This window comes from Macaca nemestrina, chromosome 3 (assembly GCF_043159975.1).
Source record: "Macaca nemestrina isolate mMacNem1 chromosome 3, mMacNem.hap1, whole genome shotgun sequence".
Lineage (NCBI taxonomy): Eukaryota > Metazoa > Chordata > Mammalia > Primates > Cercopithecidae > Macaca > Macaca nemestrina.
The window spans coordinates 175,933,557-175,950,728 of NC_092127.1; the positions used below are offsets into that span (position 1 = coordinate 175,933,557).

Consider the following 17,172-nt stretch of genomic DNA (forward strand, 5'->3'; position numbering starts at 1 on the left):
CTAAAACTTTAACAGTTTTACATTTTACATTTAAGCCTGTCATGTATTTTGAGTTAATATTTATACAAGGTGTGAGATCTTCACCAAGGTTGGGTTCTTGCCTATGGATGTCCATGTGCTCCAGCATCACTGTTGAAAGGCTGCCTTTCCTCTCTTGAATAGCTGCTGTTGCATCTTTGTCAAAATTAGGTGTGCATAATCGTGTAGCTGTATTTCTGCGTTTTCTACTCTGTACCACTGAACCATGTGCCCATCTGTTGTTCTAACCATACCTCACAAACTTGAGAACTGCAGCCATGTAAGTCTTAAAATCGCTCTACCTGATTTCAAGACTTACTTTTCAAAATTGTGCTGGCTATTCTAGTTCCTTTGTACATCTGTATACATTTTTGAAAAATCTTGTCTATATTCGAAAAGTCTTGTGGTAATTTTGCTTGCAGTTGCAGTAAAGAACTGACATCTTTAGTACATTTTATTTAAATCATCTTTTTATTTTTTTTCAGCAATTTTGTAATTGTTAGCACACAAGTCTTGTGTATGTTTTGTTTGACACACACCAAAGTATTTCATTTTTTGAGTCATTGTAAATGATATTGTGTTTTAAATTTTAGTGCCCATATGTTCATTGCTAGTACAACAGATTTTTTGCAAGTAGTATAATTGAATATTTAGCTAGTATCCTATGACATTCCTGAAGACACTAATTTATACTAGAAATTTTAATTTTTATAGATTCCTTGGGTTTTGTATACAGAAAATCATCTTATCAGCAAATGGAAAGATTTTGTTTATTTATTTACAATCCGTATGCCTTTAAGTTTCTTTTCTTACCTTATCGTACTGGCTAGCACTTCTAACACTATGTTGAATAACATTGATTGAAGCACTTTTTTATCTTGACCCTTATCTTTGGGTGAAAGCACTTAGCCTTTCACCATTAATCATAATGTTATTAGTAGGTTTTTGTAGATGTTCTTTATCAAAGTGAGGCAGTTTCTCTATTCCTATTTCTTGGATTTTTTTTTAATCATGAATGAGTTTTGAATTTTGTCATATGCTTTTTTTTTTTTTTTTTGCATCAGTGAATATAATCAAGTGATTCTTTTTTTTTTATTTTTTTATATTTTTTTTGGCCTGATAGTATGATATACTACTTTGATTTTTTAAATATTGAACCAGGTTTGCATCCCCAGAATGAACTCTACCTGGTTATAATACTATTTCCTTTTATATGTTGCTAATTTATCTTTGATAGTGTTTTGTTAAGGATTTTGGAGACCATACTTGTAAGAGATATTTGTGTGTACTTTACTTTTTTGTGATATTGTCTTTCTCTAGTTTTTGTGTCATGCCAATACTGTATTCATAAAATGAATTATGAAGTATTGACTCCTGTCCGTTTTCTGGAAGAGATTGTGAAAAATTAGTGTTAATTCTTTTTTATATGTTTGGTAGAATTCTCCAGTGAAACCATGTGGTCTGAAGGTTTTTTTAATGGAAAATTGTATAAATTGTAAATTAAGTTTACTTAACAGGTATAAAGCTATTCAAATTATCTATTTAATCTTTGCTGAATTATTTTAGTTTGCATTTTTTAAGGAATTGTTCCATTTCATCCAATTCACAAACATTATGTTGTAGGGTTGTTTGTAGTATTCTTCTCTTACAGAATGAATATTTGTTTTTCCTGCTCACAAATTTGTATGTAAAGTCCTAACCTCCCAATGTGATTGTATTTGGAGGTGCGACATTTGGAGGTCATTAGGTTTTGATAACGTCAGGAGGGTAGTGTGCTCACAATAGAATTCATGTCCTTATAAGAGGAGGAGGATACCGCATCTCTCTCTTTCTCCTCCGTGTGAGGATGCAGAGAGAAGACAGCACTCTACAAGCTAGAAAGACGGCCGTCACCAAAACCTGAGTATTCAGGCACCTCGATCTTGGAATTCTCAGTCTCCAGAATTGTGAGAAATTGTCTGTTGTTTTAGCCCCACAGACTATGGTATTTTGCTGTAGCAGCCTGCATTGACCAACATATCTATTATCCTTTTGACATTTGTAGGTTTTCTGGTTTTATCTCTCATTTTAAAAAGCATTTTTAGTAGGCCGGGCGTGGTGACTCACTCCTGTAATCCCAGCATTTTAGGAGGCCGTGGCGGGTGGATCACCTGAGTTTGAGACCAGCCTGCCCAACATGGTGAAACCCCATCTCTACTAAAAATTTAAAAATTAGCCAGGCGTGGTGGCAGGCACCTGTAATCTCAGCTACTCAGGAGGCTGAGGCAGGAGAATCACTTGAACCCAAGAGGTAGAGGTTGCAGTGAGCCAAGATCATGCCACTATACTCAGCTGGGGTGACAGGGTGAGACTCCATCTCAAAAAAACAGAACAACAACAAAAATGTATTTTTAAATGACTTGAAACATCCATCTTAATTTTTGAGTACATTATAGATATCTAAATTCTAATATATCTGAAGCAGATCTGTCGATTCTCTTAACTCTAGAAGACTACACAACAGTATTAATTTGTATTTATTTATATTTTTAAGGTTTTAATTGGCAAATAATACTTGGCATATATTTATAGGGTACAATATGATGTTTTGATATATGTGGTTATTGCAGAAAGATTAAACCAAGATGATTAACAATTTGATTACCTCACCTACTTATCTTTCTGTGGTGAGAATGGTTAAAATCTACTCTTCACAATTTTGAAATATATATTATTAGCAGCTATGGTCATCGCATTGTACAATTGATCAATAAAATTTATTCCTCCTGTTTAGCTGAAACTTTGTACCCTTTGACCAACATTCTTCCTTTGTCCATCAGCCCTTCCCTCTCATCCTCTGGTAAATACCATTCAACTCTTTGTTCTTATGAGTTCAACTTTTCTAGATTCCACATATAAGTGAGATCATACAATACTCGTCGTTCTGTGCCTGGCTTATTTAACTTAGCATAACATCCTTGAGGTTCTTCCCTATTATCACAAATGACAGAATGTCCTAATTTGTATAAGGCTAGATATTATTCCAATGTGTATATATACCACATTTTTTTATTCATTTGTTGATGAACACTTAGATTGCTTCCATATCTTGGCTATTATGAATCATGATGAAATGAACATGGAAATGCAGATATCTTTTTGACATACTAATTTCAATTTTTTATATATATCCCCAGAAGTAGTTTTGACAAAGGTGCCAAGAACACACCATGGGGGAAGGACAGTGTCTTCAATAAAAGGTGTTGGAAAAACTGGATAACCATATGTAGAACGAAACTGGACCTTTTTCTCACATCATCTACAAAAATATTAACTCAAAATAGGTTGAATACTTAAATGTAAAACCTGGAACTGTGGTACTACTGAAATATAGAGAAAAAGCTTCAGGACGTTGGTATGGACAATGATTTCTCATAAAGGACCCCAAAAGCACAGGCAACAAAAGCAAAAATAGAGAAATGAAATTGCAGCAAACTAAAAAGCTTCTGCACAGCAAAAATCAAAAACAACAACAAAAACATAATGAAAAGATAACCCACAATTGGGAGAAAATATTTGCAGACCATACATCTGATAAGGGGTAACATCCAAAATATGTAAGAAACTCAAATGGCTCAATAGCAAGAAAACAAATAACTCGATTTAAAAAATGGGCAAAGCACCTGAACAGGCATTTCTCAAAAGATGACATACAAATGACCCATAGGTTCCTGAAAAAACAGTCAACATCCCTAATCATCAGGGAAATGCAAATTAAAATCACAATGATCTATCACTGCACATCTGTTAGAATGGCTATTAGACAAAAGACAAAAGATAACAAGTATCCTAAGGGCGCAGAGAAAAGGGAACCTGGGTATACTGTTATTGGGAATGTAAATTATAATAGTACAGCTATTTTAGAATACAGTATGGAGGATCTCATAAAAACCCAGAATTACCATACGATCCAGCAATCCCATAGCATTTCTATGTCATCAACTCATTAAATTTACCCATTCAGTTATTCATGTCCCAAACTAATTCATCCTTAATTTTTTCTTTCCCTCATGTCCCTATTCAGTGTACCAAACTATACTGATTCTGTTTTCAATTATATCCAGAAACTGACTACCTATATTTCCACTCCAGGCTATGCCACCATTGTTTCTCACCTGGACCGCTGTGACGCCCCCTCTCATGTGTTCCTTTTCCTCCCTTGCTCCCTAGCAGTTCATCCTTTACATAGCAGGCAGATCACACAAGTCCCATATTCCCTAGAGTGGCTTTCTGTCAAAAAGCCTGAAATCTGAATCCCTTACCCCAGCTATAAGGCTTCACATACTGCCTACTGTAGCTCCTGACTTCATCCATGAAAATGTCTCCCCGAAGTCTCTCCTGGCTCAGCATGTTTCAGCAGCCACACCCTTCTTTCTGTTCCTTAAGGATGCCAAGCTCATTCCCAGCTTGGGGTATTTGCACAAGCTGTTTCCTCCACCCAAGGTGCCCTTTACCCTAAACATCTCACGGTCAGTTCCTTCTTGTAATGTAAACTCCTGCTTAACTTCTTTTCTTAGAGATCTCTTTCCTGACCTCTCAACCTACTCACTTTCTATTCTGCCAGCTGGTTTTAATGTTTTCTCCTGGTTCAACAACACTGACTCATGTGGGATATGTTCTTATTATTTGGTAACTTGATGTTTTCTTTGTTGAGGTGTAAGCTGCATGAGAACAGAGGCTTTGCCTTTCTCAGTTACCACTGTGTTCCCAGCACATAGAACCATGTCTAGAACATAATAGGTTCTCAGTATATAATTGCTAGATCTATGAATAAAAGTATTGTGCTTAACGTTGTCCATTCTCATCTTACTTTACTCTCCAACAAGTAAATAAAATATGCATTCTAGTCCCACTTTTGGAGATAAGGTAATGGAGTGTTCAACTGATTAAACCAACTGTTGAACTACGATTGTGTATTTCTCCTGCCTGTTTCAAACTTAGGGATGCCATCACTCATGATAAATGCGTAGGAGAAAGAACTTCAAAAAGCATGTTGTTGATCTTTCTGTATGAGTCTATTTATATCTTAAATACTTTCAATTAAAGTTCTGAAAATTCCTAGAAAGCATGCTTTGTTATTCCATTTAAATGGTTAGCCTGGTTAGACCCCTGAGACTGGTGGGAATGGGGAAGAGTTCTAGAAGAGAATGAGTTTCTGTTCAATGTGTTTCAGTCTGTGAGTCCAGGAGTGCTTCTTTCTTTAGTGTAGAAGAACATCATTTCTTATGTAGTATTGTTGGGAATTATCAGTTTCAACTAGAATTATTGCAGCTGTCAGAATAAGAAGCCAAAAGACCTGTCTCGGATTTAAAATATGGCCCCATCTGTGCTAAATCTCACAGATACAATATTTATGTTTATACAGAACAAACAAAAATAAACAAAAAACTCTTGGAGTATAAATTAAGAGTGTAGACAAATCCTAAAAACTGCCTAAGGCACTTAAGAATTCAGGAAAACCGCTTTTTCAGAGAAGGCAAGCCTGTAGTTTTCTGGCTTCCACAGCAACTGCCTCTTTCCCAGTGTCTTAAAGGGAAAGTACTTTGTGAAAATTGCAAATCCTTGCCATTGTTCTGGCTATTAACTTTTAAAAAGTTGATTGGTAGGGAGATGGTTGTATTAGCATTGTTGAAATATGAAGAAACTGAGGCACTTCTTTCTCTTAGGACAAGACAGCAAATTAGTTTTGGAGCTCTGTTGCCTGGAGGCAATGTAGAGGGCTTAAGATTTGTGGTTTCTAGGCTACTGTGTTTTAAAGGAGACAATTATATATCCTAATTTCCAAATACCTGAGCCCATGCGCTGTGCAGAAAATGTAGCCAGTTTTAAGAAACAGCTTATTTTCTACCTCTAAGCGCATGAAGAATACATTTATCCCTGACAAAATAGCATTGTCCCCAGGTGGTGGTAAATCGTCAAGTCTGTTTAGAATCAGGGTCAGCTTCTCACATGAGCCTTTCCCCCATGTAGCCTTCCTGAATCTGATTAACACCGTGTCAGGGAGTTGTCTGATGTCTGACCTTGAGCAGCATACTTCCCTCTCCCCACCTCCTTTTTTTGGGAATCATTCATTTTGTACAGCCTCGGGCCCTGAGATTCCTCCCCAGCAGGCTGGAGTGCACTCACACATTCCCTTTATTGGTATCCGAAGGGTTTCAGACCCAGTGACCTGTCATCTGTCTTCTCACCTGCTTACATGCTGATTCACTGATGAGCTGGCATCACAGGCCCCGCCTCCCTCTGAATGGTCTGTGAGGTTGCAACTGCTTCTGGAGAGGGGATGCCGAGCCGAACCAGAGCTGGGATACTACAAGTGTGAACCGGCAGCCTATCTGTTGCCACAGAAGAACTTGGTCACCACACTGAGAAGCCGTGTTTTCTCACCACCCTGTTACTGTTGTAGCTGTATCTGGCTTCTCTAGCATTTTAAAGGAATTTCTGATTGAGGCGCTAACAGCTAATTCCACAGGAGTTGTAAGGCAGCCTGTGCATAAACTGAGACAGAAGTTTCTCCTCAGAGACTGTCTTTTTTTTTATTATTATTATTGGCAAAGACTTCTGGCTCTCCTCAGAGGAATACCTTGTTGCTTAAGATGAGTGGCTGTAGAAAGCGGTGTAAACGGGAAATATTGAAATGTGCCCAGTACCTTCTCAGACTATTAACAGGTTCTCTTCATACAGGTAATGACTTTTTTTTTTTTTAATAGAGGCTAGTAGAGCATGGTAATGAAGTTGAAATGGAATAGGAAAGACTCACTATTTCTTTGTTGTGATTATTTTTAATGTTGTCAATAAAATGCAACTGTATTTGCTGAGATTTATGTTTCTAAAAATGTGTGCAGTGCAGCTCTTTTAGGGGTAAAACTGAATTCTGTGGATGTATTTTTTTTATGTCTTCAAGACAGTGTTGGTAAATTTCAGGAAACAGTATCTGCAGAGTAGAAAGATTTTTTTTTTTTAATACATGATCGTGCAAGGGGTTTTTCTCTTCTTTCCTGCTTGCTGCAGTTTACTGGAAAAGCACACATATTTTCTTCCTGCAGATATTTAGAAATTCTCTAGAACTCTTTGATTATTATAATCCACAGATTATTTCCAGTGTGTTTGATCAAAGGGCTTGGCCGTGAAAGAGCTAAGGATATTTCTTTTGGATCTCTGAGTTCCTTGCAAATTGTGAGCAAAATATGAAAACAGCTGTAGAGTAAAATGTCCATGCGAGGTTTGATATTTGTTTCATTGCAGTGGATTTCAATGTTTAAAAATTTGCACGATTGAAATAGAAACTCTATTTAAATCTTAAGTGTTGATAGCAAGAAAGTATTTTTAAAATGTTCCAAAATTATGAGGCTAAACCAACAGTTTTGTTGCCCATGAAATTCCTAGGCAATGCCGTCATTAAGTTAGTGACAGGTGGGACCAAAATTACTTGACACTGATAATATATATATTTTTAACGGACCATCAAACTTCTGAGAGACAAATCTTGGTTAATAGAACACCATACTTTGATTCTGGTCGTAAAGAACTGTTGTGAGCTTTATTTTTCAAATACTGACCTGTATTTGTCTTCTTTAAATGAAGAGAAAAAAAAGAGTAAAGAAACTCACACACTGTAAATAAGTAAGGATGATGTCAGGATGATGTGCCATTTATGATATCATGTCACATTTGACAATGAGCAAGAGGTGATGTGCTGATATAAAGCTGAGAGATGAATTTGAGCAACATTTTACCTAAGAAAGTAAAGTCTTCACGATAATTAACAAAACTGCATATGCAATTATGTTAGTGTAATAAGGGAAAACCATTTTAAGAGAATAACTGACAATCAAATGATTTTAGAGAGCCTCATTAAATATTAATAGATATTAAGAGGATTTTTAATATCCTAATGTTAATTTCCTGTTAATATCCGCATTTTAATCTTTAGGTAATGTGAATTGTGGTGACTTTGGATATTCTTTAAGGAATAATCGTTGAGAGTCTGTATCTGACTTTTGCCAGCTCGGAGCTCTGTGGTGGTTCTCATGCGGTCTTCACCTTTAGATTACAAATGTTTAGTCCCATCACTATGACTTTGACGTTACCAGCATATTCGCTTTCAACATTCAAGTAAGGATGATGTACCATTTATGGTATCATGGCACATTTGAAAATGAGCAAGAGGTGATCTTTCACCTTGCCATGAAACTAGAGAAATATTTTATAAAAGAAAGCTTTCCATGAGGTTTCCATGGTTGTCTGTCCTTTCCTCTCTGATAGGGCAATCCTAAGGTTCTATCTGTTTCTAACTGGATTTAGGTGCAGTTTTCTGCCTGTCTAGCTCATTCTGTTTGTTGAATAGTTTTCTTAAACTTTTGATTTCAAAGAATTTTACGAAAATGGTAAGTGGTTGTGAAGCTGTAAACCATAGGTATTAAATCCAAATTACTGTGGTTGGTACTTTATCACTGGATGGTACTTTAATATATGGAAATTATGGAAAGCTAGTATAGCAGCAATATTTTAAGCTTTATTCAATGCATATTTAGAAATCACTCTAAGTGGGATTGCTTTCTTTTTGAACCACAGAAGAAACAAAAAGAAGCACAGCATCTTTGAACTTTAATAACAAGGACCGACAGATTATCATAAAGTAGTAACATAGATTTATGACCTGAGAAATGTGATTACAGCAACCTGTTTCTTGTAAAAATTCTTTTCGGCTCAGTCTCTGATACTAAATTTTGTGATATCCAGCCAGAATCTTTACAACTCCTCAAAATGCTACTTGGAAAAGTCAATTTATGCATTTGCTAGATGCTGTGGTAATATACACCATTGATATTGCAGAGTCTAATGTAAAATTCATTAGGACATTTTCAAGTCCTTTAGCTAAGTAATTAATGAAGAAGTAGGAAACAGAGTTGAACTAGCTTAAAAAATTTCCTTTAAAGTTGGATATGCAGGCAGCCGCTAATTGTATCCTGAGCAATCAGCATGCATCTTTGTAGTTATCAAAAATTTAAAACAGCACGAACATGTCTTGGGTGATTTTTTTCTTTTTACCAACAATCCCTTTATTTTTATTTTTTTGGTCAATCATGTTATCTGAGGAAATAGTGATTTTGTTTTACATTTGAAAACAGGTTAATTCTGAAATATATAATTTTATTTTTGACAGCTGCTTCTCATTTGATGCCAAAATGGGCCATTTATATAAACATAGAACATTGGAAGTGCAAAGAAACTTTTGTGGATACAAACTTTCCTTCAATTTGTCTTATTAGTGTTATCACAAGTTAGAGAAAAGCAGTTTCCTTTTGTGAGAGCTTTTCATGTAAGTTTTGGCAATGCCTAGGATTGCTTACAAATTAAAAATTTAATTTGATTTCTAAAATAATTTTTTTAAAGAGTACAGATTCAAAGGTAAATATTTGTCCAGCTAAAATAAGATACATCTATTTTCCCTGAAACTTCCTACATATTTTTTATCATGGCAAATCACTTCTCAAAGAGTGTATTTTACAAACATATGTAATGTCTGTATTAATCATAAAAACACAAGCATTTAAAAAATTTATTTGTTATGTATAGTAAATCACAGAAATCCATATGCAAATATTACAAGTTAATGACCTCAGTTCATTGTAGGATCAAGTATCCTGTTTTCTTCTCAGTTTGAGACCTGCCTCTTGATGTACCATATTACATTCAATTCTAGATGAGGCTCATGCTACCCAGTATATTCTTGTACACCTAAATAAATGGAGATAGGTCTTAGGATTGCTCCAAGAATATGACGCTTCTATCAGTGGGCAATTTGTGTATCATAGGAACCCATACAACACCCTATCATATGAATGCCGCCCCATTGAGAAGGATGAATGTTATTGCTGATATCATGTTTTTGAACTGTTTCTTCTTTATGTGCAAAATTTAGTATTGTCATGTTTTAGGGTACTTATTTGAAGGTTGTTTTGACATTTTTCAATATTCTGTACGTTGTTTGCTTGAAAAGTCAAGACCTGAACACATTTTTCTATTAGCAAGAATTCCCCAAATATATGTGTGTGGTGGTTATTGCCTGGAGCTCTGTTTCAGGCTTCAGGCCTGAAAGTTATAGGCATGTCCAAGTTCAATTCTCCACCTAAGGGAAGCAAAAGCAATTTAAACCCCAAAATTCTGTGAAACACTGAATTGCTGTTTAACTACTGGGTTAAAGTATTTCAAATTTTGTGAAATTATTAAAAGCAGGAGGTAAGAATTCATCATTCCATCAAGTAGAGAGCTTTAGATCAAAGGATGAGAGAGAGAGATGGTGCACATTTGACATATGTTTCACAAGTTTTCACTGAGTGGTTTCCAGCCTTAAACTTGACATCATTGAAGTATTGTGGGACAAGTCACCACAGGCTAGACATATAAATACTTACTTTTTTTTTTTGAGACGGAATTTTGCTCTATTGCCTAGGCTGGAGTGCAGTGGCGCGATCTCAGCTCACTGTAACCTCCGCCTACCAGGTTTTAAGCAATTCTGTCTGCCTCAACCTCCCGAGTAACTGGGATTACAGGCGCTCACCACCAAGCCCTGCTAATTTTTGTATTTTTAGTAGAGACGAGGTTTTGCCATGTTGGCCAGGCTGGTCTTTAACTCCTGACCTCAGGTGATCCACCCACCTCGGCCTTCCGAAGTGCTAGCGTTATAGGCATGAGCCACCATGCCCGGCCTTAAATATTTTTTTATACTACATTTTTGAAGTCTGAAGAGAAGGTAAGAGGTGATCCTAAGCAAAATCAGAGACTTAAAGTTTTTTTCTGGCCATGTGCCCTTCCATTTTCTGTTCTCTTCTTCCCCCCTGGAGATGATAGAACAGAGAATTGTATTTCCAACCTCTCTCCCCTATGTATTCTCTCATCCCCCAGCCAGCCACATTTACACATAGGGCAGACACATCTCACACAAAGGATGTGCCCCTAAAGACCTCACATAAATACATGAGCAAAATTCAAGCTGAATCTTGGCAAAAAATAAATAAAATAAAATAAAATAAAATAAAATAAAATGACAGGATTTTCTATTTCCCAGTTCAAGTGGCCCTGGCATGTGGCAGTCAAATAGTTTATATTCTCTTGGCCTGCTTGCTCTGACATTATGCTATTCCTGATTTTTTTTCAACTTTTCAATCAATTCTTTCCAATTTTGCTGATAAAACAAGATTATATTTCGTATAGCATCATGTAAAATTTGCATTATTCAAATACATATAAAATACCACCATGTTACACTGTTTTCTTGTGCTATTTCTTCCATCGAAATCTATTCTCAAGCAAAAAGAAAGCAAAGAAAAATGATGTTTACACTTGACTGCCAATGAATTTATGGCACTGTTACTTTTCCCAACAGAGTTTACATTTTAAACTTTATCAGGATAATTATTTTGTCCTGTTTAAGTTTATAATCAGGATTAAAGGGACATTTTTGGAGAATTCATAGTCTTGCTTAATCTTCTTATAATCTGCCATTTCTGCCAAATCTGATTACAGGATCCCTGATTAAACAAACAAAACACTTATATATATAGGTAACTGGTTGCCGTCTTGAATTTCAGAAAGAAATTTGCATGTTAATGTTTTATTACATTGCAAATTATGTTCTTTTTCCTATAATTAGCATATTAGGTAAGCTTGCAGGGTTAAAGCCTCTTCTTTCCCAAAGAAGACTGTTTTTATCATTGTCATAACTTTAAAGTAGTAAGTGGTCTGATCTCATAGTCTTAGATGTGGTAAACTCTTAAAACTCACTTGTTTACTGATTGGCTAAACTAATCAATATGTTGCACATGGTTTAAAGGGAAGAGCTCATATTCGTAGAAAGAGCTGCATTTGGCCCTGTGCAGTGGCTCACACCTGTAATTCCAGCACTATGGGAGGCCGAGGCAGGTGGATCACCAGGTCAGGAGTTTCAAGCCAGCCTGACCAGTTTGGTGAAACCCCTTCTCTACTAAAGATATGAAAAAATAGCTGAGCATGGTGGCGGGCGCCTGTAGTACCAGCTACTCAAGAGGCTGAAGCAGGAGAATCGCTAGAATCCTGGAGGCAGAGGTTGCAGTGAGCCAAGATCATGCCATTGCACTCCAGCCTGGGCAACAGGGTGAAACTCTGTCTCAAGAAAAAAAAGAAAAGAAAAGAAAAGCTGCATTTGCCCCTCTTGCTAAAGGTAATCAGAGCTTTCTTACCAGAAATTTCAGCACTTCCAAATCAGTGCATCGTTTAAGTACTTAAAGAAATGTTTAAGTTTCACGATACAAGACAAAGACTAGAGGATATTATACATTGATTGTGATCTGTATTAGTTCTGTTTCTGACAGGAACAAGATCTTACACTCCAGAAAAGAATGTGATAAAGTGACTCTGTATTGGAGCAATAAGGAGTCATGTGTATTCTCCAGCTGGTAACAGTGAACTATTGAAGAGGCAAGAGATAGGAACCACTTCCAGAGCCTGGAGAGGAAAACTGTGTCCAGAAAGCTTCCAGAGTGGCGGCCTTGAGTACAGGAATATAGCCTACCCACAGAGGCCTGATAGGAAGAAAGCTCAGGGAAGAAAAAAATGCTGGTCTCATTTTTCTCCTACTTTCAGAGTTTCTGCTACTGCTTCCATTGTCTGACCCCATCCTAGAAACCTGCAGGAAAGCTACTCTAAGCAGGAGAAATATGTTCATAGCAGTATTGATTATTTTATATTCACTCACCACTGGTATAACCACTGACTGGGCTTTTTTATTTAAAATTTGTCACAGTGGTCAAGTTGCTTCCCCTCAAAAGATATTGAAGGTGGCATGAGCAAGCTAATCGTATCTCTGGGTCATGCAGAGGTTCCTATCATTCTACCACATCGTTCACTATCATTGTTTATCTTTTACTTTGACCGTAAAACTCCTCTCAAATATTTCTCTGTATATATTTTTTTACATTCCAGAAGTAAAGCAAACCTATACGTTCAAACAGATTGACTCTGTATTCCGAGAGAATGTCATTATGATCAGCTAAATTAAATGATATTTGAAACTAATGTGATGTTTGTTATTATGGGAAGATGTTATTACAACTCAGTGAGATGTTGCTGTGGTTTGTGTTTGTTAGGCACGTTGGCGTCTGTGTTACTCTGTTTTGCATTGCTGTAAAGGAATACCAGAGGCTGGGTAATTTATAAAGACAAAAGATTTACTTGGCGTATGGTTCTGCAGGCTGTACAAGTATTGCACCAGTATCTGCCTGGCTTCTGGTGATGCCTCAGGAAGCTTACAATCATGGTGGAAAGTGAAAGTCGAGCAGATGTGTCACATGGCAAGAGAGGAAGCTAGATGAGGGGAGGTCCCAGATTCTTTTTAACAATCAGATCTGTCAGTAACTCATTACACTGGGGAAGGCACCAAGTCATTCATGAGGGATCTACCCCCATGATCCAAACACCTCCCACCAGACACCATCTCCAACACTGGGCATCACATTTCAACATGTGATTTGGAGGGAACAGAACATCCAAACCATATCAACAGCTTTTCTTGGGCGAAGTTTATTTTCTCTCCAACACTGTTTTTCCAGTCTTGGGATATTTTTGTGGGCTTGGGAAGATAAGATCTGAGGAACTTCCCTTAACTGTGGAAGAAAAGTCCAACTGACCATGACAGAGGTCATCACTGAGGGGTGTGTGTGTGTGTGTGTGTGTGTGTGTGTGTGTATGTACAATATATACACACACACGTATGTACAATGTATATACACACACACATATACATATATATGCAATATAAACTAGTTTTGCCAACAAATCAGTTTTTAGCAAGTCCCTGCAAAATATGGCTCTGTGCCTAAGGTTATCTATTTCTCCTGCCTAATAGAGATATAGCATTGGCTTCAGGATGTCCCAAGATATTCTTTATTTGGGGCTAATGTTCACTTTATGTTTTTAGAGGAGGGCAAATAAAGCCCTGCAGTGAATCAACATATAATAATGGCTGAGGATGGCCAATGAATCATTATTTTCCAACTTCAGGAAGAACAAATCTGAGAGTAGGACTGAATGAGTAGCCAGGGTGGGCATAGAAGGACTGTGCCAAGGTTTGGCATAAGGGAGCATTTCATCGTTGTATGTATCATCATAAAAAGCATTTCGTCACTTGACACCCTTCTTTACTTGTCTCATATCCGGACTATTAGGCTTTGTTTTGCTTCCTCTAATGTCTTTTCATCATAGTCTTAATCACAATAATATACATATATTACATTATAACTGAAAAAAGTTTGTATTCTGAAAATGTGTTCCAGGAGAACTGTTCTCTCTGCTCAACACCCAGTCATTCTTCTGAGAGGCAACAGCACAGCATAGAGTTGTGTCAGAATTCCAGCTTCATTCCTAACCCCACAATTGGGAAGACCAGTTAGATGACCCCTCTAAGCTGGGTCATTGCATCTGCAAAATTGGGATCTTTGTATAATTATTTCTGTTGCTGGCACACATTTAACACATTTGTCACTATTACTGATCTGGTATCTATAGGATGTTCTGTTAGTTTTATTCAAATTAAATTTTCACTAAAGATAATTGAAATACCTAATCATTATATGCTTCCTGGTAATTAGGAGTAAATAGAAACCAACCTATATAAATGACTGCAATTTTTAAACTCACTTGCCTTTAATTTTATTAGTTTTCAACAACTATAATAGCCATTTATTCATTCAACCAACATTTATTAAGTGATTGTTAAGAGCTGAATCTCGTGGTTCTGCTGAGCTATTTCTTCATGATTCCCAATTGCCCTGTGTCAACTTGCCAGTACAGCAAATAAATATGAAGCAGTTAACTCAACCAACCAACATATGCTAAGATTTCAAAAAGCAGAGGAAAACTGTCTCTTGCTATTTCAGTCAAGGACAGTTTTAGGCAAGGACAATGGGCAAGGTAGGTGAAGCAACGAGACTGTAAAATATGTTCCTCTGAAAAAATTAGAAAGAGGCTTATGAGAGGGGAGCCAAGCAGGAAGGGCGAGGAAGCAGCTGGGGAGAGAGAGGATTAGTGGGATTATTTGTAGGAACAGGGAGTTTTGCTAAAAAGCTAAATTGTCCACACAATCCAGATTGCTGCAGAAACTACCGGCCAAGCCCAACAGAGGGTCCTGTTGTCTGTCTGGAGCAATATTTCCATGGCTTTTTGAGTGGTCAGGTAGGAAATGTTGCATTTTATCAATTAAACACCTGTTCAGATCCTATTTTCTTTCCTTGGAACCCTGCTTCATTCTGTGATGTATATTGATTTATTTTCTTTTTGAGCTCTGATAGTACAAGTTGTCTGTCCCATATTGTTCAGCATTTAATTACTAGTCAACCCTGTATATTGAACAGATTCAGGTGTTCAAGTTGTATCTCAGGTAGATCAGGATCTTCTAAATGACAGAAAACCTGGTTCAGTATCTCATCATTGAAATGCTTGGACCAGCAATGTTTTGGTTTTTGGACGCTTCTGGATTTTGGAATATTTGCAGAATATATACTGGTTCAGCATTCCTAATCTGAAAATTTGAAATCCAAAGTGCTCCACTGAGCATTTCCTTTGAGTGTCCATTGAGCATTCAGAAAGGTTCAGATTTTGGAGCAGTTTGGATTTCATATTTTTGAATTAGGGATACTCAACCAGTAATACTTAATTATCCAGCTGAACCCAAACACAGTGTTTACTGCACAGTAGTTGCTTTAAAATATAGATTATTTCCTTATGGTGTTGTGAGAGGATATCATAAATAAATATGTGTCTTTGCCCATATAATTTAATGTGTTCATTTCTGCATCACATTATTAGACTTAAGCTATACTATTGAGTATCTCACAGGGAACCTAGCCCGAAGTACCAAACCTAGGGTGTGCTGGGGCTAAGGTATAAAACCAGATTTGTTAGAATCTGAACTACATCTTTGTTTGAATCTGTACTATATCTTTGTTTGACTACATAGTTTTCCCCTGTCAAATTCAAATTCACCCTTAAGAGCTGTGTGATTACTTTAATTCTCAGCTCAAATATCACCTAGTGAGACATCTCCTGACCATCCAATCCAAAAGAACCCCTCCCATACATATTTTCATATTATCATTGTCTTGAAATTTCTTTTACAGAGAGGGTCACCAAAACTGGGACATTTTTGAGAGTAAAAAGAGGCAATCTTAATAATCACAGCAGGAAAACAGGCATAAATCCAAACTGTCCCAGACAAGCTGGGAGGCATGGTAGTCTTTTCCATAAAAATTATCACTACCTAAAATAACACAGAATATTTACAAATGTCTGTAAAGGTGGAATATACACTTTTTAAAATAATTATGGGTTTTTTGCTGTTTATTGTAATCCGGTGCCTAGACCATACTGGTGCACAGTCAATGTTCATTACATAGTCGTTGGAAGTACTACAAAATTGAACACCAGTGCTTTTAAGGGGACAAAGCTACACCATCTCCTGCCTGTTTCTTTGCATATCTTTTCCACAGTTGGTAGAATTGTGACTTCCTAATCACTTCTGATCTTGGCTACTTCAGCTGCTCATTCTAATCTCTGTTATGATTCTGCTGTTCTATCTCTACCTGGTACTTCTTCCAATTATAAAATTAGTTATAGATAATTGAGATTATTATAAATAATTGAAAGTGTGAATTCTCTCTAACTGTACTCAGAGGAGGTGTAACTAAATGGGGTAGGTCCTGTATATTTGCTCATTTATTTAAAAAGTCATGTATCTTATGGTTGATTTATGTATAAATGTCAATGTATTTGCATTTCCTCATTTTTCTACAGGGAACATAGTATATGTATAATGGTTGAATTTTAATGTTTTTTAAATTAAAAAATACATAGTTATAGTTCTATACAATAAACTAATAAATTAATATTAGAAATGTAGAGGTTCCTCCCATCTTCAACTATGGTAAAATTACTGGAAACAAAAAGATACAGCCTTGGCTGTACTATCATTTTAGAGATTTTACACGCGCACACAAACATATTACCGTGCTTTGAGTAAAGTATTACCGGGCTTTAAGTTGATCTGTTCTCTAGATGCAGTTTTCTTCTCCTGGAGAAAGTAGT

General features: G+C 36.5%; 1 protein-coding gene across 6 annotated transcripts in view; it reads left to right on the forward strand.

The window, feature by feature from the left end:
- Positions 1-17,172, forward strand: part of LOC105487858 (potassium voltage-gated channel interacting protein 4) — a 1,213,665-nt gene that overhangs the window by 242,200 nt on the left and 954,293 nt on the right. Inside the window, exon 1 of one of the 6 annotated variants that reach the window (XM_071092628.1) lies at positions 1,129-6,738. The exons of 4 other annotated variants lie outside the window; for them this stretch is intronic. In XM_071092628.1, the coding sequence (XP_070948729.1) occupies positions 6,651-6,738 (88 nt within the window). In that variant the 5' untranslated portion in view covers positions 1,129-6,650. Of the gene's footprint in view, positions 1-1,128; positions 6,739-17,172 lie in introns of those variants that run through there. One more of the 6 variants, XM_011751498.3, reaches the window with a different exon arrangement.